This window comes from Schistocerca piceifrons, chromosome 2 (genome assembly GCF_021461385.2).
Source record: "Schistocerca piceifrons isolate TAMUIC-IGC-003096 chromosome 2, iqSchPice1.1, whole genome shotgun sequence".
NCBI lineage: Eukaryota > Metazoa > Arthropoda > Insecta > Orthoptera > Acrididae > Schistocerca > Schistocerca piceifrons.
Genome location: NC_060139.1, coordinates 906,828,881 through 906,855,841, shown reverse-complemented (window position 1 = coordinate 906,855,841; position 26,961 = coordinate 906,828,881). Strand labels below are relative to the sequence as shown.

Sequence of the window (26,961 nt, the reverse complement as noted above, 5' to 3'; positions counted from 1 at the left end):
TTGAGGTTGCATCCTTTGCGAGCTGTAATATTTAGTTAAGTAATACTGTATCTTGGTAGACTTTGTATCACTGCCATATATACTATGATTAATAATTACTGGCAGGAACTGAATTAATGTTCTGTTTCCACTACTGTGCAAAATATAATCATCACTTATATGTCAAGGTGATTTGCATACAGAAATGTCTCAGATTACATTTTCATTATTTCATAAGGCTAATGGGACACACTAGAATCGATCCCAACGCTCTCCACTTTCCATACCTCCATCATCTTGTGGATTTATTTAACTGTACTTAGTGTTAATGGTTTCTACGTAAGATTTTCTGGGCAGTTTGTCATGTTGTCTCACAACAGAAGATGAAAGGCTGATTTAATGCAAGGCTCTGAAACTTTGTAGCTGTATGACTGATAAGTACACTTTGTGGATGATCGGAAACTGAACATGTGTTCAGTACTTTACCATAATTTGTAACCTCCATATATCTGCATTGTTTTCAGATAATTTGAATCGCGTGTAGCTAATTATTTCATCGAAAGTATTGGGGGTCTGTTCATAACTTCATTGTTACTCTGATTCTGTGTTTGTATAGTGTGCATCTTTCTGTATTAGGTGCCATTGGAAGTTCTGGAATCATTAAGTGCCAACAAACGCATTTTTAATGTGATACTGGAAAACTATCCAAGCCTGCTCACATGCCGAAGCATTTCAGACAAAGGTTTAAACCGCTTACCAGCACAAGATATGGTGGCACCTGATGCCCGTGTTCCTGTCACAATGTCCATGCGTATTAAGAGGCAGAAAAAGGAGAAAGAAGCACCTCATGTGGAAAGTCAAGACCCGTCTGCTGCACCATTACTAAATTCAGCTGCAGCTTCTCATGCTGTTGTTGTTAAAACACAAAGTAATCCAGTTCCAGCTATCCGTGATACCCAGCAAAACTTCAAGAAGCAGATTTGTACTGCACCTACAGCCCCACATACCAACTATCTGAGAGGGATTCGTGTCCACAGGTTAGAATTATTATTACATTTTGTCTCTTTATGTTAATGGTTATTTTATTTTCCATTTTTACTCAACATTCAGTCATGCAGATTACGTCAGGAACCAAATGCATTTGTATTTGAAGACATAGAACAAAATGTATCAGTTTTATGAAATAACCATGTTTTAACAGTGCATAGGTTTTGGAATGTGATGTGAAGGCGCTAGTATAGATTGTCTGTCTCACAGAAAGTGATTTTTTTTTTTTCCATCATTCGCATTTCTCCGTGGTGTTGAAGCCTTATAATTAATTTACTTCCAGTTTACCATGTTTTTATATACTAAGTACAAGCAGAGTCTAAATAATTTAGCAGTAAAGGAGACTACTCACTGAATAGCAGAAACACTGAGTCATTGACAGGCACACACAGAAGAGAATGAAAACTTTGCTAGCTTTAGTGAGTCATCAGCAGTCCATCAGGCTTTTTTTCTGGTTATATGCTCCATTCACACAGGATAATTCCACATGTCCCTAGATAAATATTTTTTATTGTACCAAAATTGTATGAATGGATACTACAACAACATAGAATATGAATCAAAAATTTTAAACTGTGGTCACTCGCTCTGAAGGTAAATGTGTATGAGGACAGCTTTGCAAGTTTTTACAAAAATAGTGAAAGAAAGACATTTTTTGATACAAGTAATTTTATTCTCTCTCAACATATTTGTCTGCAAAATTTATATACGTTTCCATGCATTAGAATCAGTTGTGGAAACACGTTGCTATCTCAAAAACTTGGTTTAGGAAGGATTGAATAGCTTTTTAAGCTGATTAAAATCTCTGTCCACACTTTTTCTGTAGTATTATGACAGCAAAATTAAATTGTTAAATGATATATCTGATGAAAATAGGCAATTAGACAATAATTTGATGATTTCCCAATCAGTTACTTGATGTGCTTTGTGACTGCAGGCATTGTGTTGATGAATAATGATGTGACATTTCTGGTTGTTTTTCATGACTTCATCAAAGGCTTGTGGCAAGCAAATGGTTGTATAGCATTAAGCATTTACTGTTCTTTGATCTCCTAAAGCAGTGGTCTGACCTGTCCAGTGCAACCAAAGAAACAAGTGACTGTTTTCTTGGAAGTGCCTCACGAGCAAACTGCTTTTGTTGGTTTTGGTTCCCCTTTGAACACCCAAACAGTTGAGTGCTACATTGGTTCCTGATCATATGAACATATCCAGTTTTCATCTCTTGATGGTCACATTTTTTAGGTATTTCCTAATGTAAGTTGACACTAGCTTGTTTTTGAGCTTTGGCCAATAGCTTGGAATCCATTGGGAGCAGATCTTTTTCACAGACAAACTCAAATGTACTGGAGGCTTTGAATGCCTAAGGAAAACTCTGTCTCACACTAAGTCACGTGCCTGATCCTTTTTGCTTGTGGGATGCACAGCATTGACTTGTTCTGGAACAGCTGATGCTTGGTTGACTTTCATGAAATTCTTTACTAGTGGAAGCACGGCCTTAGATATATTCTCCAAACTTATTGTAAACATCCCTGTAGACCAGAAGTCTTTTTTGGGCTCTGCGATTACATTTGGCACTAATGAATTGTTCTTGCCTAGTTGCCAAAAATTTTCCTTCCTTTTCACTGCTCATGATGTGTTTTGGTACGGCCATCATCAGATCTTACATTGATGCACAGTATCTTGTCATTTATAAACATTCCAATCATACCATCAGTGCCTAAACAATTGCAAATAGTCTTTTGTGAAAATAATTCATTATCAAAATTTGAACAAGGCGATAAGAAACATTTTTATTGAATTACCTGTTTGTGAAAATGTTAAAAAAAATCATCAGTGAAAACCTTAAAGTGGAATTTCCTTCTTTTCACAAGGCTGTTTCTTTAAATGTTCACTGTAAACACACAACTTGGCCAATTTCTAAACTGCTGAGATTTTAACAGTAACAAATGGAAAATTGTAAAACAAAAGTTCTGTCATATCACATTATCTGAAATATGTTAATGAAGTTTGTGGAACTGATTATTTCTTCCATACCAGTGATCATTTGGTAAAATCTTAAATGGTGACCCTCTAATACAGATTCATTTATCTTTCTTTTCACACTTTTATTAAAATATTTGAATGAAGATATCTTCTACATTAGGCTGTAGACACATTTATTTATGTTTGTGATTGGACAGTTTTAACCTTTAGGTCATTCTCGAGCAAAAATATATATGTAATATAAATATATTATTTGAAACAATCCCATGCAGTCGCCATGCTTTCCCTGCTGTTGAGTGTCTATCAATTATGTATAGTGGCTTAATAGTATTTACAATGTTTTGCTTATGGATGACCTAACAATTGAAATTGCCAATCGTATATGTAAAGGAATTTACAATACAGAGCAGAAAATGGGTTCATTCAAGTAAACATTTGTAATGGGTGAAAACTTTGTCAGACTGGGATTTGAATATGTTTCTCTTTACCTTTCTGTGTGTACTTTTGAAGTATACTTCACCCATGATTTTAAAACTTATCAAATGTTTATATTTGTGTGGGGACATAAATCAGTTGGTAGAGCAGCACTTTGAAGAGTTCAGAGCTGTAATTCCAGCTTGGCGCATATGGACCACATTCTACAAAAAAGAACAAACATTCCTTATGCTGAATCTGAGAAAAAAATTAAAAGTTTGAAGAAAATATTGTTTATGAATGTAGTGAAATATTAATAGCTCAAACGATATTAATAGTAATATACATAAAGGGCAATGTCCCAACTGATTGACTCACTGACTCTTCATCGCACGGCCGAAACCACTGAGGATAGAAACTCGAAGTTTGCAAAGGATGTGGATCTTACACTGTAAGCATTGTTTAAGAAGGGATTATATTAAAATTCCACTTCTAAGGAGGTGGAATAGGGGATAAAAGGCTTTTTGAAAATATGTCACTATTAAGGCAATTTTGAAGCTAGAAGTACGAAAATTGGAAATCATTATTAAAAAACTGCTAAAGTATTTTTAAAGCTACCTCAGTGAAAACTGGTATTTGATTCTCGCTTAGAAATTTAAAAAAAAACAATGTGTGTTTCATTGTTTTTGGAAATTCAACACCCTAAGGGACTGAAACGGGGGATGAAAAGTTTTGTGAAATTATTTCATTATGAAACCATTTTCACAGGTAAATTGATGAAAATTTATATTTGCTTCTCAGTTAGAAATAAAAAAATACTTGTTTCACTGTTTTTAGAAATTGTATCCTTTAAGGTGTGACATGGAGGCTGAAAATTCTTAAGAAAATATTTCATTATATTAAAAGACTCTAAAGCTAAATCTATGAAAAATGTGAATTCATTTCTCTGTTACGTATAAAGAAATATATGTTAGGGGATGAAAGTTTTTATGGAAATATCCCCACAAGAACACAAGTGAAGGTATGATTTTAAAAAATCTTGGACTCCGGCTGCCAGAATTGCTTTTTGGTCAGTTGTACGTTTGGAAAAGACAAGACCTCACTTCTGGCCACAATTGGCTTGAATAACATAAAAATTCAATTGAAGGGGGGAAAAAAAAAATATGTGCAGACCATACAGCGTATGCGAGTGAAGTCGAGGGTGCTAAGCTGGTTAATAATACATCAGAAGAAAATATATAGTCTTAGACTTCATTAAGTTTTAATGTATTACATTTTTCTGTGTGTGGGTTAATTTTTTATTTTGCCTGAAATAGCCAAAGTAGAGAAGATATTGAATACAGAGTGGCAACGGCTAGAAAAGCAATTCTGAAGAAGAGAAATTTGTTAACACTGAATATAGATTTAAGTGTTAGGAAGTCTTTTCTGAAACTACGTGTATCGAGAGCAGCCATAGGTGGAAGTAAAACATAGACGATAAGCAATTTAAACAAGAAGAGAATAGAAGCTTTTAAAATGTGGTGCTAGGGGAGAATGCTGAAGATTAGTTGGGTAGATCATGTAACTAATGAGGAGGTACTGAATAGGAATGGGGAGGAAAGAAATTTGTGGCACAACCTGACTAGAAGAAGGGATAGGTTGATAGGACACATGCTGAGGCATCTATTTAGTATTGGAGGGAAGTGTGGGGGGGTAAAAAGTGTAGAGTGACATCAAGAGGTGAATACAGTAAGCAGGTTCAAAAGACTGTAGATTGCAGTAGTTATTCAGAGATGAAGAGGCTTATACAGGATAGATTAGTATGGAGGGCTGCAGGATAACAGTCTTCAGACTGAACACGAAGACAACAACAACAACAACAACAACATCGAAAACATTGTGTCAATGGAGTTTGTGGAACTGGTTATTACTTCCACGTCAATTGCATTTCACTTTTGTGTAACAATGTGGTAACACAATAAAGTTATTACTTTTAATACAAGTAATGTATTGATTTCCAAGATAATGTACATTTAGGAAACCATCAGCAGTATCCAAACCTTTGAACTTCATCTCATCACTCTAAATAGATGCAAGTTTCTCCCAGTAACTAATATGTGGCAATCCAAGTTGTGTGTGATTGTAGGCTTCTTCAGCCATTGCCATCTTCAATAAAACTTCTTTTTTGTGTGAGACTGTATCATCATGTTGTTCTGCAGACCAACATTTTGGTCGCTGTTGCAAATGACTGTCATTGTGGTCATGTATTTACTACCCAAAACTTGTCATTTCTTGATATCATTTTCCAAAAGCTCACCTCCAGATGATTTGTAGAGGGTCATGGAGAATGTTTATTATTATAATTATTTTTTTTTTCAAACATTATGTATGGTACAAATTTGTATGTATGCTGTCCATTTCTACGATTCAGCAGCTGTATATATAGAATGAAATAGAAATTCACAGATCACAGCTGCATATGGGCATTGCATTAAATGCAACGGCATTATGTGAAAGTTTGTGCTCGACAAGGACTCAAAAACAGGTGCTCCGCCTCTCTAGATTGGTTGCCTTAACCGCCTTGGCCATCCGAGCATGCCTCCCATCCAGCTCAAATTCTCACATGCTGCATACTGCAGATGTAGTGTCCTCTGTCCATTATCCCCTGTTTGCTCACAGTTATTCAGCTGAGTCCCGCAAGGGTTCAGACGAGTGAGTGCGTACCCACAGAAGATATCATTTCGCCATCAAGACACATATATGTACATATTTATATGTTTGTGTCTTTTCTTTCAGACGTTAGCAATTTAAGAATGCAGTTCTTGATTATATTTTGGTTTTTGTTAATCTGTAAGTCCTATATAGTATATATATACTTGGTAAATTCATAGAGACAGCTCCAAATTTCATGCTGTGAGGTATACATAGTTTCATTTTACAAAATGTGATTTAATTTATCTGAAAGTTTACATATAAACAAAAAATACAAGTTACTCACAACTTTGCATAAATATGGATGAGTGTGATGCTATAGTGAAAATGAATAAGACATACCTGTATTTGCCACATTTTCCAACATGCACAACATTCTGTAACTTTCCATTCATTCATTAGCTGTAAAAAGAGGAAGAAATCATGTTCACAGTGTGTTACTCATCTTTTCATTTTGTGCTTGATTTGCAGTTACTACATTTAATAGCCTAACTCTGTCACAGTCCAAAACTGTTATGTGCATAATGTAAACATAACTTATTTTTCATAATGTCTTTCTGTTGTGTACCATATTCAAAATAGTTTTTTGTCAAGTTGTGCTTGTGACAAAACAACTATATTTACATCAAGGAGATTTAAAAGCACTGAGATTTATGAATGTATAAATATGTAATGAATTTCACCTGCTGGATAGACAGTACAGAGAACATAAAAGAGAGCAGGTGACAGCTATGTCGAGTGAGGCCTTGAAGCACATTTGTGTGGTTTAGTTGGCATAGGTATTGTTTCCACAAGACAAAGGTCCAGGTTGACTTTCCAGGTCATAACATTGTATGTTCTTGACTTCAACTGTAAGAAAGTAAATTGGAGTGTTTTGTATTTCTCTTGTAAATCTTGAGAAATGGATGATATATGAGAAGTAGAACTACCTGCTTACTTGTCACTTAAACAGGATGATACTGATATCAGTATTTTAAAATTCATTGTGTTGATGTTAGTTAATACCATAAATATCTCCTTCACAGTATGGTTTTTATAGTTGTGTGTCGTGACTCTGCAGTCTGAGGTCTAATGTTCTGACGACTTAAAGTGTGGATCTGGGTTATATCGGCTTATTCCCCCAAACCACCTTCCACTTTTTTACGAGATGACTTACTTGGTATTTGCAGCCACTCTTCTTTACCGAATAGCTGGCTGCTGGAAACACTCTTGACTTTTCTCCGTCAAATAACGCTAGGTACAGGAATTTTTAGACTCGTTCTACTTATGAAATAAGTAGACGTACAAACTTTACTTTTCGTCAACTAATGATGTATTTGACCTCCATACACAATAAAATTCCCCTTTCCACATTAATCTGTAACTTCCTGCAAGTATCTTGTACAGTCGGACGACAGAAACAAATTGAGTTACAGTTAAAAGGAAGTTGGCTTGGATACCATGACCTTTCTTAACATGAATCATAAAATGAGTCATGCCTTAACAAGGTTGTGTCAAGAGTCAACAAGAGTACTTTTAAAACTGTTCTTGTTTTACTAACAATAGTCAGTGACACAATAAGCACAGAGCTGCATATAAACTCGATCTTTCTTCCTTACCCACTCACTAAAACATCTAGGGATTGCCCGACAGGTACTTGTCGGTGCCATCTGACTGCCGCGTTTACTTTCTTCCTGCGACAGATTTTACACCTGCACACACAAACGTGTGATGTGCAGTAGGTAGGATTCTACAATCTCACATTCATATCCATAATATTGTGTGTTCGAGACGGTAGAAGGCTGAGTGGTTCTAGAATTTACACAGAAATTCTCAAATCACTACAGAGGTTAAACTAGCTGTTTCTTAGATTCAGGACTTAAAATAAATAACAAATATCATATAATTAGTACATGTAATTGATATGACAGATTGACTAAGATACTTAACTTGCATTTCAGAAAAGTAGTGTCAAAACTATTACCAACAATCTAGATTAAAATTTTGGATGGTTTCCATAAATCACTTATGGCAAATGACAGATTCGTTTGAAAAATATTTGTATTCTGAGGAGCAAGCTGGTCATTCGGTGTGCATCAAATTACCATAGTTTTTTTGAAGCTTTCCAAAATCCAAAAGGGGAGAGGGGTCACACACCTCCCAAATGTTGATTAATACTTAACGCTCGTGAACATTATTGACATATGTTTCGTTTATTCCAGGAATTCTGTCATGTATCGAGGAGCTACTCTCAACACCAATAAATATAGGTTGCGTGCATCATCCTGCCCGGACATTTATCGGAATTCCATGACAACGATAGCAAAGGAAACAGAAGAGGTTAGTGTATTCACATCAAGTGACTAGCGTACATTTCCATTCAGTTGCAAAGTTTTAAATAAGTTCTTACTTTTGTAAAGTTTTCATAATTTGGAGAGTACTTTACCAACCAGTAAACAGTGGTTGTGTAGGAGAAACATACTTCCACTTTGCCTGTAGAAAGTTTTTATAATACTAAAGCAACATCACGCATTAAAATAGTGGAAATGATGGTTTTTGTATTTTCTTGTGCATGAGAGAGTGTTTTGAGCTGCCACATGTTTATTGAAATCAAATACTCCTTTTGCCAGTTATGTGGTAGTTTATTCACCCACCTTTTTTGCCTCACAATGGGAGGCCATGACACTGGGATCACAGGTTTACTTCAGACTTTGTACATCTTTAGTAGGCCATTAAAACAACATAATATGCAAGTAGTGAGGTGCACTACTCTGGCATTCCTTGAAAATCACAAGAGAAGCTTTACCATCTGTTATGTCTCTGTCCATAGCTGCCAAACGTTCATGGTGGTCAAGTAATTAGCACTCAAGCATTGTAAGACGAATGTGTACGAAGTGACAGCTTGATTCCCACTCAAACTTAATTATTAATCTATTTTCTTCATCACTGCTCATATTATTTAATTTTCAAAATGTCAGCGAGGTGTGTTTTCCCTTAGAAACTGTGAACATCCTTGTAAATGCGGCAAAACTGCATTCATTCGATGTAGTAGACGCCATTTCAATTTACGTCTTCCCTGTCTGTATGACAAATACCATCCTGCAACGCGTGATGTTGAACGCTTATCTGACGAGCAATTGTACATTATTCTTGTGGTTGGCACAGTGTGACTTACTGTATTACTGATTGTGAATAATGTCATTCACATCATTAATTATCAAGGTTTGACTTGGAGTTTCCAATCCTGTCCCTCATCCTTGAAATTTTAATTAAAAATAGTAAATAGTCAAATAACATATGAAATTCACTACAGCTTCATGAAAATGCACATTTTTATGTTACTTCTCAAATGTCATATAAATTAAGTAATGTGTTGGCAGGATTTGAACTGTCGCCTCGTCCACTACTCTCTTGCAACGCTTGAAAGCTAACCACTTGACCTCAATGACCTCTAACTGCCAGTACCTTGCACAGATAAATCACTTACATAGTTGACACATAAAACTTCTCTTGTAGTTTTCTCTGAGTTGCCAGAGTAGTGCACCTTACTACTTACACATTATGTTGTTTTAATGGCCTACTAAAGATGTACAAAGTCTGAAGTAAATCAGTGATCCCTATGGCATTGCCTCGCCTTGTCAGTTAAGAGTTAGTATAACAATATGAAAAGGATAGATTGCTACTCACCATGATTTGTGTGTGTGTGTGTGTGTGTGTGTGTGTGTGTGTGTGTGTGGGCACACTTTGTTTTGTTATAATGAAGGACATATGATGAAAGACTTATATAGATAATAGTGTCTAGCAGCCTTTTATTCAATGTGCCTGTCTGCTGTTCAATGCCTTCTCTATGTGGTCAGAAGCAGTGTAGCCTTTTCATATTGTTGTCATTACATTCCAGATTTTTCATTGTATGACAAGTCAGTAAAACTCATTTTGAAGTGTATTAAGTATTTAAGCAATATAAACAGAATGAAAAATGCTCCTACTGTAGCACAAAAAAGCAAATATGTCCTTGGCAGAGTTAGGGACGTAAAAGAAGGGAACTAGCTTTTTGACTTATTTGGCAACTTCAGACATTTCATTCAAAACATCTTGACATATTCACATTTTTTTACTCAGTAGTTTTAGTATCCATGTCATTTAATATAATGCATCATATTACGTGAAGTATTGGGATACATGATGTCATGTCATGTAACATGAGACATGCCATCATGTCATCAAGCATGGCATTTGTCATGTCCTGCAGTATGACATATTGTGTCATGAAAATTTAGGATGCATCTATCCCCACTCTCGGATACTTCATATAGTGCAAGGGGCATTCAATAAGTAATGCAATACTTTTTTTTATTTTTTGACAGTTTCAGTTGAAAAAAATGTGGAATTTTGTGGGACATCATAGAATATTCCTGCTTCAGACCCCTACAGTTTTGTGATTCCAGTAGGTGGAGGCACTCTACATACCCTTCAAAGTGGCTTCTGTAATGGAGGTGTGTTCCAAGCAGTCAGCTGTCAGTGGATTTGTTTTCACAGAAAACCATGTCATCACATATATTCATAGGCACTTTTGTAATGTCTATAGAGACCTGTCACTAAATAAAAGCATGGTGAGTCGTTAGGTGAGAGATCTATCATCATTGCAACGAGATTATGCAAACCTGTCCAATCTCCCGCGTGCCAGCTGGCTGCACACTTCTGTAACTCCTGCAGTGCTGGAACATGTGGACATTCTGATTCAAGACAGTCAGTGGATCACAGTCAAATACCTTCCTGCTCAGCTGGATGTCTTTGATGCTAATGCTGTCACAATCGTCCACCAGTTGACGTATTCAAAGGTGTCTGCCCACTGTGTTCCTCACCACCTAACAGAATACCATAAAGAATTAAGGGGGATGCACTCTGTGGGATGCAGTACGTGGATGATTGGGGAGGTTATTTATGCAGCAAGACATAGGCTCTGATATCGACCAGTAGAGTGGTACAGTTCGGGCATACGTGTTCTCCTAGTAAAGTCGCGTAAGGCCATCACCATGAACCGAGATTATGTTGAAAAATAAGGTTTTGTAGCCAAAAGAGTGGGAAATAATATGGTGTGTTGGAATCATGAATAAAACCAACCTGTCTTCGTAGATTTTCCCGGCGAATGAGATGCTTGAAGGTCTCTCGGGCATGCAGCTGGGTTGACTGGTGGTTGTAGAACGTTGTACAACGACCTGTCAACCCGGCTGCATGCCCGAGAGACCTTCAAGCAAAACCAACCTGCTTTCAGAAAAAAATGTGTTGCATTAGTTATTGAATACCCTTTGTAGATACATGCCACTCTCTAGAAACACACAGATTGGTGTCTGTCTGTTCTTCAACCCCTCACCATATAACAAGAGGTGTGTTTGGTGGAGAAATGGCCCTCTTGGGGGAAAACTCAGCCCCCACCACCCAGAAATAAAAAAGAATAGTTTTAGAATCCCCCAAGGAACAAATACACCCCCAGAAATTTTATGCCCGCCAGAAAACTTTTTTTAGCAATTACATGTAAACTCATGAGCTATATAATATTATAGATTGCTAGTGAATCTTTTGGATTTTGGGCACAAGATCAGATACTTTAGCCTATAAATTGCAAGATGCTGGCATGCCAACATCTTGCAGTTAACAGAGCACACTGTGCTGGAGAAGTAAGGTTAATTCGTAAAAAAGTGCGAATATGTCAAGATGTTTTGATTTACTTGTCTTTGAAGCTGCTAGGTAAGTCAAACAGCTACTTTCTTTCTTTAACATCTCTGACTTTGCCTAGGACATTTTTGTGCTATGATAGGAGCCTTTTCCATTCTGTTCTCAACATTTGCTCTACCATAATTTTGACAGTAAACCACCATAGCTTCACAGCTGAAGTAGATTTTTGTACAAGGAAGCATATCAAAGATTTTTAACTTTTGAGAACTTGCCTAAACAAAAGTAATCCAGGACACAATACCTTTTCTGTGTTGATTGATGAACTATGCATACCAATAACACTTGATTATTCTCGGTTGTTAAATACAGTTACATAGAAAATTTTGTCCATGTGTACAGTATGAGTGCATTTACTTACAGAAATTATCTAACTGCTAGGGAGTGCTGTATTTTGAAAATAATTACAAATTAATAACTCAAATTGTTAACATACTAACAGTAGTACTGTTTATTTTCAGAAATGGTATTCGGATATTCTTGAAATGATGAAAGTCATGGGAGATTTCTCAATGTTTCTAGAATGGCACTTTTTCCTAATGTCTTGGTCAACTATTATTCTGTTCACTTGGTTTATTGTGCCATACTTCTACTTAGCTGATTATGTGCGAATATACAACTACTCGGAATCAGAATCATCTAGTCTGCTTAGTATAATTGGTGTGACTAACTGTGCTGGAATGGTAAGTGTTTTAGGACACTTGATAAGATACATTAATGATATTTAAATTTTTTGTGTAATTTACTAATTTGTTATGATCACTTGGGAATATGATAGCTGTGTTGTTTTTGTTTGTGGATTATAATATTGAACAAAGTATTATGTTTCATTCAAAAACCAGAGAGTGATTTCTGTACAGGCTGTTATTACCCAAACATCTTTCAACAACCAACCACATTGTGTTTTTCTGTATAAAGTGTGTCTTCTTTGAACATTTGAAATAATTTTGGAAAACTGAACTCAGAAGGTTGGCCTTCTATGTGTGTAATTCATTTTGATGCCAGTATGATCACAGAATGGCTGCAGAGATGACCTTGTTTCATTAACTGACTATTTAACATCAAACATTCTTTGTATTTGTGTCAGATCTATAGATAAAGGTTCATTTTTGAATGCACTGGACACTACCTGCATTACTGTCCTCACAATTACTTTAGCGTCATTCACTTTTTGAAGTCCAACAAGACTTTGAATTTGTTTGACTCTGTGATTAATCTTTGTTTGTAAAACAACTTTCCAAGCTATTCAAACACAGCTGGTTTATTTCATCATTCATACATAGTGTTGTTTGACATAGATAAGTCTAATTTTGATTGCTCAATTAATGTGCAATCTGGTTCTTCTCTCATTAACTAAGCAGAAATATGTTCATACATTTTATAATATTCCTTGTAAGGCCTGTAGTAATTAATGTCATAATAACCTTATGATTGCTGATTCTATCCCCCATTTTGGGGAAATGAAAAAGTTGTGTTTTGTTTTCCACTCGGAGTTCAAAGATGTTGCCCTCATATTTACTTTTATAACTAACTGCACTAGGTAATTAGTCTAGCAGTGTAGAAGGCCATTCATCAAATAGCAGAAGGTTTGATTTGTCAATAGGCACACCAAAAAATAATGAAAACTTTCTAGCTTTTGGGCTAAACTTTAATGTGTTAGAGAACACACGCATGCACACCCCTGCCCACACCCCCTCCCCCCCTGACCCCACCTGTGCAGTTACAGTGTAAGTGTAATGTGTGTGCATGGACGGTGGGGGGCGCTCTCTAGATCATTGGTGAGTATGAAAGCTGTCAAGTTGTCCTCCTTTTTTGTGTGTGTGTCAATGACTCAAGGCTTCCTCTATTTGGTGAGTAGTCTTCTTTACTCCCCGATTATTTATGTTCTGCAAGAACTTTCCTTGCTGAATTTATGAACAATATAATTTTCAGATAAGATGTTTAGAGCAGTTGCATATGAATCCATGTCCTTGGCACTTGTTTTAATTATCTTGCTTGCCAGTCCATAGATGACAAGTTGGAATCACTGCTTGTTAATACAGCATAGTTATGAAATTTAAGTACAATGTTTTTAAGTATTTTAAGAAGTATTCTGTCATTATAGCTACTGAGAAAGATGGTCTGTAAAATTATCTAATTACCATATTTGACCCACCTTTGATGCTTACCTTACCCACATTATTGTGAATACAAACTCTGCAATGACCTCGCTATGCTAACGTTCTCTGCCATCAAAGTAGTTACTTCCTGTGTAGTTTATGTCTGACCCATGTACACATAACCTGCATTCCGAAATACGTAAAGCAGTGATATCTTTGACAAGTCAGTATTGTGTAAAAATTTGTGTTCTCAGTGTTAACCGCAAATGTGTGTATGTTGTGGTTGTTGCGTATTCTCCACCCAACAAACATTCCATAGTGTGAAAAACCACGAATGTATCATAAGAACTTTTTAAATACAGTGAAAATACATCTCAAGCTTAATAGATACTCATCAGTTACATTATGCCTGGAAATGAGGATTCTGCTGCTTTCAAAAAAGCTGTCCTTGAATTGAGATTGTTACGATTCTCATCATTCAAGCAGTTTCCATAGGCACAGACCATAAAGAGAGAGAGAGAGAGAGAGAGAGTGTGTGTGTGTGTGTGTGTGTGTGTGTGTTTCATATTCATCTTGGGAGTATAATTTCATGAGATTGTTACAATTCTCATCATTCAAGCAGTTTCCATAGGCACAGACCATAAAGAGAGTGTGTGTGTGTGTGTGTGTGTGTGTGTGTGTGTGTGTGTGTGTGTGTTTCATATTCATCTTGGGAGTATAATTTCATGAGATTGTTACAATTCTCATCATTCAAGCAGTTTCCATAGGCACAGACCATAAAGAGTGTGTGTGTGTGTGTGTGTGTGTGTGTGTGTGTTTTCATATTCATCTTGGGAGTATAATTTCAGTTTGAGTTCCGTAGAACTGTAGGGACATGTGAGGCACTACTGACATGTAACATTTGTAGATTTAGAGAAAGCTTTTGACAAAATGTTGAAGGATCCAGAAATAAAGTACAAAGAGTGAAGGGTTATTTTCAACTTGCACAGAAACCACACTGTAATTATAAGACTCGAAGAACATGAAAAAGAAGCAGTAGTTGAGGAGGGAGTGAGACTGGGTTGTAGCCACCCCTCATTTTATTCTAACAGTACATTGGGCAGACAGTTAAAAGAAACTATTGAGAAATTTAGAAAAGGAATTAAAGTTGAGGAAGAAGAAATAAAAGCTTTGAGATTTGTCGATGACATTGGAATTTCTGTTAGAGATGGCAATATACTTGAAGAGCTATTTAGCAGAATGGATGTGTCTTGAAAAGAGATTATATGGTTAATATAAACAAAGGTAATGTAATGTAGTCAAATTATATCAGACAGTGCTGAGGGAATTGGGGAATTAGGAAATGAGATACTACAAGTTATAGACAAGTTTTGCTATGTTGACAACAAAATAACTGATGGGCGAAGTAGAGAGGATATATAAAACAGTCAGGTAATAGCAAGAAAAGCATTCCTGAAAAAGAATAATTTGTTAAGATCTAATGTAAATTTATGTGTCAAGAAGTCTTTCCTGAAGGTATTTGATAGAATGTAGCCTTGTATGAGAGACAAACATGGACAATAACTGGTTTGGATAAGAAGAGAATAGTTTCACGTGAGCTCCTGAGGCCCACCGCATGACGTCCATGGAGACGAGGCGCACACCAGAGCTTAAGTCAAGTCTTGGTGTTGACTTAGTACTTATGTACCGCATTTTTGAAATATGACTTCGCCTATTCAGGCTGTTTTAGTTTCATTTCTAGACCATGCCCTCTTAGACAGATTATAGATTCAGGCATATCTTCTGAAGAAGGCTCAATTATTTGGGCTGAAACCTAGGTAAAGGATGCCACAGATGCCACTGGTGGCTGTGTGCCATGTTGTGTGGGTGCTCGTATTATTTTGTCCAGGTTTTCTTTTCTGGTATTGAATATCATCTAAAATGTAATTGTGGTGCTTTTAAAAGGTTTTCTTGAGTTTGTTTCCTTGCAAACTTTTGCTGTACTCTTAACTCCATACTTGCATAAAGGGTGTTCAGCTACGGACTGTTTAATTGCCTTCTCCTCTCATCATGCTTGACTAAAGATAGTGGGCCCTCTGGCCATTGTTCATAAAATCTTTTGAACATGTGATTTGTACTTTATGATTTTGAGTACTGTAACTGCGTCACACAGGGGAACTCATATAATCATTGCAAATGGTTAATCAATTCCTATTTAATGCATAATAATTAAATAAGAGCTCTGCTGTTTAAACATCTTGAGCACTTCTACAAAAGCAGCAGTTAAAACATTAAACTTGCATGTGAATGGAACAAGGTTCAGTTTCTGACACACAGTTCCATCACTGTTTAGCATATAAGACATAGATATTCTGGATATGATTTCATTACCAAGACTCTTTGTATGAGAGACACTAGTACTTCAACCAGTTGTGGTGCACATGTTATATGCGGGATCTCCTGCATGGAGGAAACTGCCTCTGTTTCAGTCTCTCAGAATTGCTAAATAGTGTAATACATGAGCCTTTTTTGAAATGTCAAACTTCCAAAGCATGTTGCAAGTATTGTCAGTTGACTTACATATCATAGGCAGTATTATGAAACTTCACATGTTTGATAGGTGTAATTTGAACTGATCCATCATGAGCACTGCAACAGAAATCTCACAACAACTAGTTAAGTCTACATATCTGTAAGCAACAGAGATTAAGTTTTAAAAGGACAACTTGTTAAAAAAAATAATAATTCTGCTGGCTATGATAGCGTTTTTATCAGAGTATTAAAATCCTATGCTGACCTCATAGGATTACCCCTAAGCTATCTTTTTAATCAATCAATGACTCACATCTTGTTATCGACGTATTAGCTATAGTAACACCCCTCTATAAAACTGAATGTAAGCAAAGCACTTCTTAATACATATCTGGTCCACTCCTTCCAGTCTTTTCAAAACATCTGAGAAATTGATTTAAGATAGAGCACTGAGTAATTTAACTGAAGAGGACTTGTTAATTTTGTCTCTATTTTAGCTTCCACAAAAGATTCTCAACATGGACAACAATACAAAGCCTCGCAAATGAATTCCTGGTGAAGGTAAACAAGTATCATTATTATTTTTAGACCCTGCCAGTTTGTTTCTTGTGCAGATCCCAAAAGTCTATACGGCAATGGCAGTAATGGCTCCCTCATGCACGGGTGGAGTCCTTCCGGAGTCCTCACTCCATTACAGAAAGCATAAATCTCATTCACAGGCTGTGTCATCGTGAAACTAACCACACAATGGGGGAATATTACATGTGGAGACCCCCAAGGAGTGGTACTAGGCCCACTCTTATTCTTAAGCTATGCAAGATAACTTTAAAGGATGATCCGAAAACAGTCAAGTTCACTGATGGCAGAAGCATACTAGTAAAAGTTCTATTATCAACATAATGAGGCACAGCTGTGATAATAACTGAAGAGACTTAGAACTGGTACACAACAAACATTCACAATATTATCTTGTACAACTCATGTTAAACAATTTAAAACTAGGAAAATGACTTGATAGCTTGTGAGGTAGACATTAATGGTCATATACAGAATGAAACTGTATGTGTAAAATTCCTTGGCATCCAGCAGAATAAGTTGGAAAATGAAGAAAACACAGATAAACTACTTGAATTGCTCCATTCAATGTATGTTTTGAGCCATTGATCAGCATATACAAAAGAAAAAGAAAAATTGTCAGCTTGCATAATAAATCCTTTGTCATGCTAGAGTATAAATTTGTACTCACAAAATTCACATAAACATATGCGTGTCCCCTCCCTCAGTCTCTCTCTCTCTCTCTCTCTCTCTCTCTCTCTCTCTCTCTCTCTCTCTCTCTCACACACACACACACACACACACACACACACAACCACAACTGTGCCTCTACATTGCATGCTGGTTGGGTGCACAACCAGAACTTTCTTAGTCACCCAGTATATCTTGTTCTTCGAATATCTCTCATTCCTTTGACCCACTGACTATTTTACTTATTTTGCACTTCCTATTGTTTTATATAATTATTTTATAGGGCAGTACATCTAAAGTAAATAAAGTATTTCTCAATAGGAGCAAGCAGATGTAGTATTGTGTAAAGCAGGACATTGTGCATCTTGCGTATTATCTATATCTAGATTCGGGGACTGAAACGTTCTGTTAGTTTCATGTTGATTACCAGTTTTCGTTGTGAAGCTGTGTGGCAGATAGTAATGTGCTATAAACAGGACTCCGTATCTAACGCAATCAAATAAATGTTAAGCTACCAGTAATATATAAGCAAGGGCTATTTGGTATTACTGAGGGGGCAGTAGTTTTTTTCTTCAAAGTAGCAGCTTTCTTTCTAATTTACATGATTAGATTTAGCTGCTATGAGGGTGAATTATGTTTCTTCTATTTACTTGTCTCTTGTTAATGTACACATTGACTCATTCCAAATCCCTGAATGTTTCCATACTTGATAGCATCTACAGATCACAATGAATAAGTGAAGAAAAACCTTGTAGCGTATAAAGTTGTGCCAGTGTGTGTAGGGACAACTTGTGTTTATGTACCATACAAGTGGGCTTGTCTCATCCATATACACAACTTGGTACTTTTACACACATCTTTTTACTCTAGCAGTAGGACTAAAAATTATGGGGCATTGAGACATGCAAATTTCAGTATGCTACATTTTCATGTAGCACTTTTTATTTTTTGCTGAGTAGATACTCATAAATTTATCTAGAGGCCTGCACTCTGTTTTAGCTGGTGGTTGGATTAAGTTTACTGCTAATTTTAAATAATTTGATGTGTTTTGTTAGATCTTTTTTCTCACTTTTGTTAGGAGAAACTTTCAATTTATTGCTCTGTGACTGGCCCATTCACTTTTATTCTAATGATTAGTGGCCCAATAGATGAATTTTTAGGTATGAAGTAGTAACTGTAAAAAAAAAAAAAAAAAAACCCTTATGTTAAACTGACACATTCCACATCATTACAAAATGTGTTCATGATCCATGGAACAAGTATCAGTATAATGTAATGTAAATGTAATCATCGTCCAGCTATTATACAGTTCATAACAGCAATTTGGAAAGTAATCTCCATGCAATTTTAAAGAAAAGGTCTGCTCATGTAAGGACATTTTAAATGTGTTCATATTAAACCTACAAGTTTTAGTTTCCTGTCAGCATAATTTCCTGTGATTTTAAGACTGTTATTCTAGTGTCGTGTGATGTTCTGTGTGCCTTTTCCATTGACTTCTGTCTCTGGCAACCTTAAGTATGATCCTACAATATCTTGAAGCTTCTTTTTTGTGGGCATAACACTGGGAAAAATAGCTTTTTTTATTGTGGCAGGTATGGTAATCATTGTGTACCAAATGTGGGCTGTATGAGAATCCTCAGATGATCCCCAATTGAAACTCATCAAGAGCTCTTCGGTTTTTGTGGTAGGGTGAACACAACCATTATCATGCAGCAGATTGAAGTCTCATATAAAAATGCCTTGCCATTTATTTTGATGGCTCTTCATATTTTTATGCAGTGGCAGTAAACTCCTATAAAATATAAGTCTGTTGGCATTTTGTAAGTGAATTGGTGGAGCTTTCTCTTTAGGAAACAGGTTTTCTTTTGACATTTACATGTGCAACCCATTTCTGCTCATTTTTATGACTGTGATAGAGGTAGGAAATACTTCCAGCTAAATACATAGAGAAAGTTGAGAGCTAAAGTCGTTCTGTAAATCTTATGGCTGTCAACAACAGATTATGGCATCCAATGGGTACAAAACTTTTGCAGTGTAACTTTTCAGTTAATACTTTGTATGTATCTGTTCATGTTAATAATTCTGTAAATGTTAATGGCACTTTGATGCACTCTTTGTGCAAATTCATCTGTGACTGCACTCAGTCATCCATTCTTTTGCCTAATCTTTTGCACCAGTTTATTGGTCCCTCAAACATACAGCACTACTGACTAACAGCAGTGTTTATCATAGCAATTCTTTCAGAAACTGCACACATTTTACAGCAAATGTCAATGAGTATTATCTTTTTTGTCCACAGATATTGAAAAAGATGTGCAATTACAGTGGGCATTGCTAACATTCATCACACTTGGCTCAATATTGCAGCAGCCTTGCCTCCTGCACTGCTATATGCATGCTGGCTAATGTTCTATATTGGTATACAGTGGGTTATCACCATATATTCTCTATCCTTTGCACAAGGATTCTACTTGTTGATTTTTGTGTGTGTGTGTGTGTGTGTGTGTGTGTGTGTGTGTGTGTGTGTGTGTGGTGAGGGGGCTACGGAGAGGGGCGGAGGGGGGAGGGGGGAGGAGGAAGAAATGAGGGATAACTTCTTCATAGAGTGCATTTCAAATTTTAGAGAGACACTTTTAATCTGGATTGCAGACCTTTAACCATGTCCATCACTAAAATATTTAATGCTAGTATTAGAGATCATGTTGTTATGTGCATTAAAGCTATAGTCATCCTATAATTGCTTATATCTAAAATAATTTACCCTATAATTCTATAGTTTATTTCTTTTTTCAGATTATCTTGGGTTGGGCAGGTGATCAACCATGGATGAATGTACAAAAGTCATACTCTGTGTGCCTGTTTTTATGTGGCACGGTAACAATGTTGATGCCTCTTGTGATTCAGTACTACTGGCCAGTTGCTATATTGTCAGCCCTCTTTGGTTGGTTTTTTGCCTCCATGTTCTCTTTTACACCAGTCATTGTTGTGCAACTGATTCCATTAGAACGCTTCACACCGGCATATGGGCTTATTTTGCTGTGTCAGGGTATTGGAAATCTCATTGGACCTCCAATTGCAGGTATGTCACATTATTTACTGTTAAGTTTACTGGTCACATTTTATGTTCTGCATTTTGTTTCTAAGTTTTGTAACAGTGGGAAGTAGTTCACATTCAATAAAACTTATTTTTTTGTTGAGTGTTGATATTATTTTCTCTCTCAAACATTTTTGTTTGACTAAATCTATTTTTGATAGTGCTGTGCAATTAGTCTGTCTGTAACTGAATGTCAACTATGCATTTGGCAGCAGACAGTGAATTTCCATTGGTAATTTTCATCTCTCCTGATTTTGGATTCTTGGTGGCTTTCTTGCCTGTTGTTAACAGGTGCTAGTTCCTTTTCCCTATCTGACCAACATCCACATGACCAGAATGTTAAAAACTTTGTCGTTGTTTTGTAGAACTGTTGCACCTGGTTATTAGTTTTTCTACAAGGGCCAAGTGAAAAAATTTCAGCTTGACAATAGAAGATCAAATAATGACAGAGTTCTCTTTTAGCTCAATGCTCTTTTTTAATGTGATTTTTTTTTAATGGAGATTTTATTTTTAAAGTATTATTTTGTAATGTCAGCAAAATACCCTCATGCTCGCTGCCTCAACCTCTCAACTTGTTCATGTGACTAAAAATATTATCAAGTCACCTCTTTTTCTTTTTCCCCTCTCCAGTAAACACTGTCCATAATCTTTCCAGCAAATTTACATTTTTCGTACCGGAGCTACAAACATTCAGCCACATCTTTGCTGTTCTTTTTATGGAATAAAATGGTTGGCCCTTATGTCATTTCCAGTAACTTATCACTGCTCACAAAAAACTGGATTCTTTTTAAAAATCGAACTATTATAAAATATACTACACTCTTTCTTCTGATGATATCAACAATTCCCTTGGTTATAATCATCAATTATTCAGAGAGATATTTTACACTTTGCCAACATTTTCATCTGTAGTTGCATATTTAGGGTGTGCTGTACACTAATCTTCAAGACACCCATTTTATAACTGTTAAAAATGAAGGAACTGACTCCTCATAAACGTTCACCAACTTTTGATGAATCTCCTTTGGTGATGAACTGTCCAAAGTAAAAAATCTTATGGCAACAAAGTATTCCTGTTTATCCATTTGAACAAAACTCAGACAACATATTACTTTATAAAGCAACATAAACAAAACTATTCTGAATATCAAGTTGACACCTTACTTATGTTATTGTGCCAATCGTACGCTGTGTACTGACACATGAGGAACAAAAGTTCATGTAAATAAATCCAATTTCCCATACTGAGAAAATTTGTGCTTTTTCTTAGTGCCTTTATTTGGTTCTAATCTCCTTTTTGGCCATTCTCCTCAACTTAAAATGTTTACTACATTTGATAATCTTTTATTTTATCCGTTGTCATTTATCTGTGAGTGAGGGCAATAAATGAATCAGTCAGTTGTATACTTGAAAAAAAAGTTTCTTGTTACCAAATATTATTTGTAAATACAAAAAACATTAGTGTCATCCCAGAACTCTCTATACTGCTTCATGGAGCCAGGATATGTGACACTGTTGATGATGGTTTGTCCATTGAGTAAGGGTGTAAAGGCTGGCTGCCCCATTGATGTTATTCCAGGTTTCATACTCTCCTTTCTGTCTTAACATCAACAACATATAACACTTTCATCACAGTCACCCATCCCAAAGAAATTCAGTTCACAAAGGAGAGATACCATTGTACACAAAGAAATAAAACCTTTCCGTTATTCAGGTAAACCTTCCCCTTGGTGTTTCAGTCAACAATGCACCAAAACTTGACATTTCTTAATTAGTCCGAAAAAGAATGTCGGTGGAAATATTATAACAACATGGATTATTTGTAGGTTAAAATTTAAGTTTTAAAACCAAGATGTTAATGTTTGCATTTCTTTTTGCAGGAGGTTTATTTGATATAACTGGTGTCTGGGACTATTCATTCTACATGGCTGGAGTCTGGATCATTTTCTCAGGTGCCCTAATTGCATTAATACCTATGACTAAAAACCGTGTTATGTGTTGTGGTGGAGTACTGTCTATGGAGCGTGACCGTGGGGACTCCGTCAGTATGGCATAGGTGTACTTAAAGACAGTCTGTAAATAGAATGGATGGATGTTGCTCTTACAGTGTGTAAGTCGAATGACATTAACAGTATGTCACTGTATGCGTAAAGTCTCTATAAGGAAAAAAGTCAGTATCTTGTATTATTATTATTACTGTACTTAAATTTTTCCCACATTGGAGAAATTTTTTTGGGATAATCTTACATTTAAATTTTTACTTGTAGTGTGAATGTGTGGCTTTCAGCTGCATCACGGGATGGTAAATGAACATTGTTAATGAGTAACAATGAAATAAGACTTCCTGTACAATGGAAATTTGTTTGGCACCACATTGCTGAAGTGCATTAAATGCATGAAAACATATTGATCTGGAAGTTACGTAAATTATTTTGTTGTCATAATTGCAAACAATTTTTTCATGTGTTTTTGTGGGCTTCCTGTCATAACTTCTACCATATAAGAGAACCGAGGTGACATGGAGGTAGATACACAAATTCTTGTACGCTTATTGATTAATTAGATGACACATCCTATGAATAGGTGCTGTACACTAAGTTTCATTTTGAAGTCCTGCTGTTATGTTGCCAGTATAGTATTGTATTTCCAGTCCACAATGGCAGTGCATGACAAGTAGATGTAGAACACATTCATTACAGTGGTAAGAATATGGGTGCGTCCTACTACTTGGCAGGATGACACATCTCTTCCCATAAAATCTTGTTGCCCTTCTCTCATTACCTACTTTGAAAACCACGGATTTATATTGTAACGTCTGTCATTTCAGTGTTATACTGTAATGATTGTTTAAAATATCATATTCTTGCATATAATACATTTTGTAAACGCATATATAGTACCTGTAATCGCTCTATAGTATAATCAGATTTCAGTCAACATTTTAGCTCCCATAATATGTTACACATTCATTGCCATTGTGACCTGAAAATTGAGAAAAGAGCTATAATCACTCTGGGTGCTTCAAAATATGCTAAAAAAGTGTTGAATGTCAGTGGATGTATAAGAGATTCATCTGTTTTTGTGTACTTAAACAATTAGTGTGATTTATATGATCAGTGTAGTTCTATTCAGAATCGCATTGTTACAGTTTATTGTCAAAACTACTACTCATTTTGTTGTCTTCATTTTATTTTACACACACAATTGTAATAATCAGAAATATTTAATTTTATATGAGCTGGGAACAGGAATACACCAAAGATAAATGGACTGAGCATTATCTTCAATTGCTGCTTAATGATTGTGTGTAGCTGTAAGTACATACATGGACAGAGGAAGATGCTTTATGTACTTGTTGTGTGTTTCTGGAAACAAAATTGTGATGTGAAAGAAGACTTTATCATCCATAAATGTTAACAATTATATACTAACTATTTTTCAGATATGACAAAATTTCATTGTCTGTACTTAATTAGTTTCAGGTATAACTACAAAGACTGTGAATTTTGCATCAGAATTATTAAGAAATTTGTTTATTTTTTTACTTTTTATGTAAGAAGAATCCAATATATGTCATGATGAAAGGTTCAGAGATGTTGTATTCCTCTTAAACAACAGTGCCTTGTAACATGGAATGTTGTCCATGATTTACATGACAAGACAATTTTTAATATAGGCCTTTTCATCATGTATTACATACTAGTGACCCACCCTGGTTTTGCATGTGTAGTACTACGTATCTATGTCCAAACAACTTGTTGCGGCATAGCGCCAATTTTGTTTATGGGTCATTATGTAACGTTATGATTAAAATTCAGATGTTAGTGTTAGTGCCCGGCTCCTGCATCTGTCTAGTACGAGCTACCTTTTGTGTGTGAACTTTTTCCAAAATTTCCTTGCACACCCCTTAAACATTAATTCTATACAAAGAAATCTGTTCTTACCAGCTTAATGTCTGATATGTTCTGCATCACAGGTTATTTAGCAAGTCAGAAGTAGCTCATGCTGGCCTCCCAGCAGTGATAGCTTGCATTGGCCTGGTGCTGCAGTCAGGCAGCCTTATACATTTCTCCTGTACCCGTATACCTTCCTCGTGAAGCAGTCTGTCTGTCAGTGAGCTACAGCAGGGGTCTTAACTTTATATATGTGCAGAAGATTTGGTATTAACCGCCTGATGAAATTCAACAACAGTGTTTACTTTTCTTTTAAATCATAGTACTTTTAGGCATGCGCCTGTTTTACAGGCACAAGAATTGATAGCAACCTGTATGAATGAAATTCAGAATTAATTTGTGAATCTGAAGTTACATGTGCACAGGCTCTTCCATTAACTTTTTTTTCTCCATCTTTTGCATGTAAATTAATTTTTACACACATTAATACTGCTCATCCAAGACTGTTGTAGAACTGACATTTCACATAGTCTGTGGAAGTTTGAATACGTCGGTTTTACATTGCATGATTTTATTCATAGATTTATGTGTAAGTGAAATGATCTATTTCATTGCTGCCTCAACCAGTGTTATTCTGTATGTGTGGAAAATTGTTTGTACTGGAAAACTTGAAATAGTTTATGGCTAGCACAGGTGGAATTTTCGGAAAATATGTTATAAATCTAGGTGTTTGTCAATTTTCCAGTGGAGTATGAGAAATTAGATGAAAGAAAAACTTTTATGTAAGTTCATTCTCTCCTTTTGGAGATGTAGCTTACATCCAACATATTAAGGTTTTATGTGTGTGGTAGGAAATTATTTAGTGTGACTAATAAGTGTAGAAAACCTGTAATCAACAAATTAGGAAAAATGGTAGGATGTCTAAGAAGTTTCATGCAGTATGAGTTACAGATATTCACTTTTGTTCAGAAAGGAAGTAGAAACACAGAGTTCTTCTTGTAAGAATTCAGCAGATTGTACATTTATAGTGTATTCTTCTGGGACTCTCAGTACCATGCACTTAATGATGATCTTTTTTATATATATATTTTGGTAGCCCAATTACTTCAAGAAATGAGGAGTAATTAATTAAAAGAAATAAATGAAGATTCAAGTATGAAATGTATTTTGTTGAATGGAGTAGCTTGCTTTTTCAACTTTTCAAATATGTCATTTTTGTGACTGTCAGACAGTATGAATTACTTAATTAGTTTGGAGATGATTGGAAGCAGAGATGAAGGTTCGCTAGCTCAGATGCTACTCTCATTGCATCCTGTTAACTATTTTTTCTTATGCATGTATACAAAATTAATAATTATTATTTGTTGATTTTGTCAGAGAAATGTCATTGCAGAATGTGTGAAAAAAAATGTAACATTGGAAGAAATCTGAAACTGGTACTTAAAAGCAAGTGATTTGTTGTTCATCGTGAGATATTGATGGTGAAGAATGATTATATCTAGAGTGCTTAGTGTTATAGTACCACATTGTTTTTTGTGTTATGTTGTCATTTGTCTGCGTATGTGTGATTTGAAGAAGTATTACTTTCAGATTTGTGAAATATTGTGATGTAAGAAATGATATAAAATGAAACTTATTTTTTAATGACCAGTATTTTGTTTTGTACCAAGAGTTTGTGTTAATTCTTTTTCTGTACTGTATGTGTACTGTTTTGTAAAAGAAAAACGATATAACATTTAGCTATTTTTTATAGCTTGTTTAATGCATGTTCACTTGATTTCACAACTGTCATATCTCATGTAGGCAAGTACATAATTTTACAAAGTGATGTGTAACTAGTCATTCAACTGACTTCATGCTTGGTCAGATGTAAAAAGTGAGGTATTTAATACAAACCTTTTTACCAGTGTACAAATATTTCATTAAAGAAAGTAGTGTACATTCTTTGTTGACGATTAAACAATTTCATTATTTTATATTTGTGTGTTTCAGTAAAACCATTTTCCTTTCCTATTATAATTTTAGATCTGAGTCAGATAATAAAGGGGTACTTCAGCAGATTACGTCATAAGATTAAGACTATTCTGAATTCATAAATAACCAAATGTGATACCACTTAGTATTCAGTACTTTGTCTCCTACCATTCTTAACAAACATAAATGTTATCTAAAAGATGTTGAATTGTGTTTCAAGAAGTGTACTGTGCATTGAAGCTGCAAAATAGTGATTGTGACCTCTAACTCACATGTATCACTCCCCTGTAAGATAACAGCTGAGAAGACTAAGATTCTTTTA

At 35.6% G+C, this 26,961-nt stretch overlaps 1 protein-coding gene across 1 annotated transcript in view; it reads left to right on the top strand.

Annotated features, from left to right (window-relative positions):
• LOC124777905 overlaps nucleotides 1–26,641 on the top strand; it is a 34,169-nt gene extending 7,528 nt beyond the window's left edge. The window contains exons 4-8 of the mRNA XM_047253452.1: nucleotides 616–1,016; nucleotides 8,316–8,433; nucleotides 12,285–12,506; nucleotides 20,472–20,757; nucleotides 22,653–26,641. Of these exons, the coding sequence (XP_047109408.1) occupies nucleotides 616–1,016; nucleotides 8,316–8,433; nucleotides 12,285–12,506; nucleotides 20,472–20,757; nucleotides 22,653–22,828 (1,203 nt within the window). The 3' untranslated portion in view covers nucleotides 22,829–26,641. The remainder of the gene's footprint in view (nucleotides 1–615; nucleotides 1,017–8,315; nucleotides 8,434–12,284; nucleotides 12,507–20,471; nucleotides 20,758–22,652) is intronic.
• The last annotated feature ends 320 nt before the right edge of the window (nucleotides 26,642–26,961 follow it).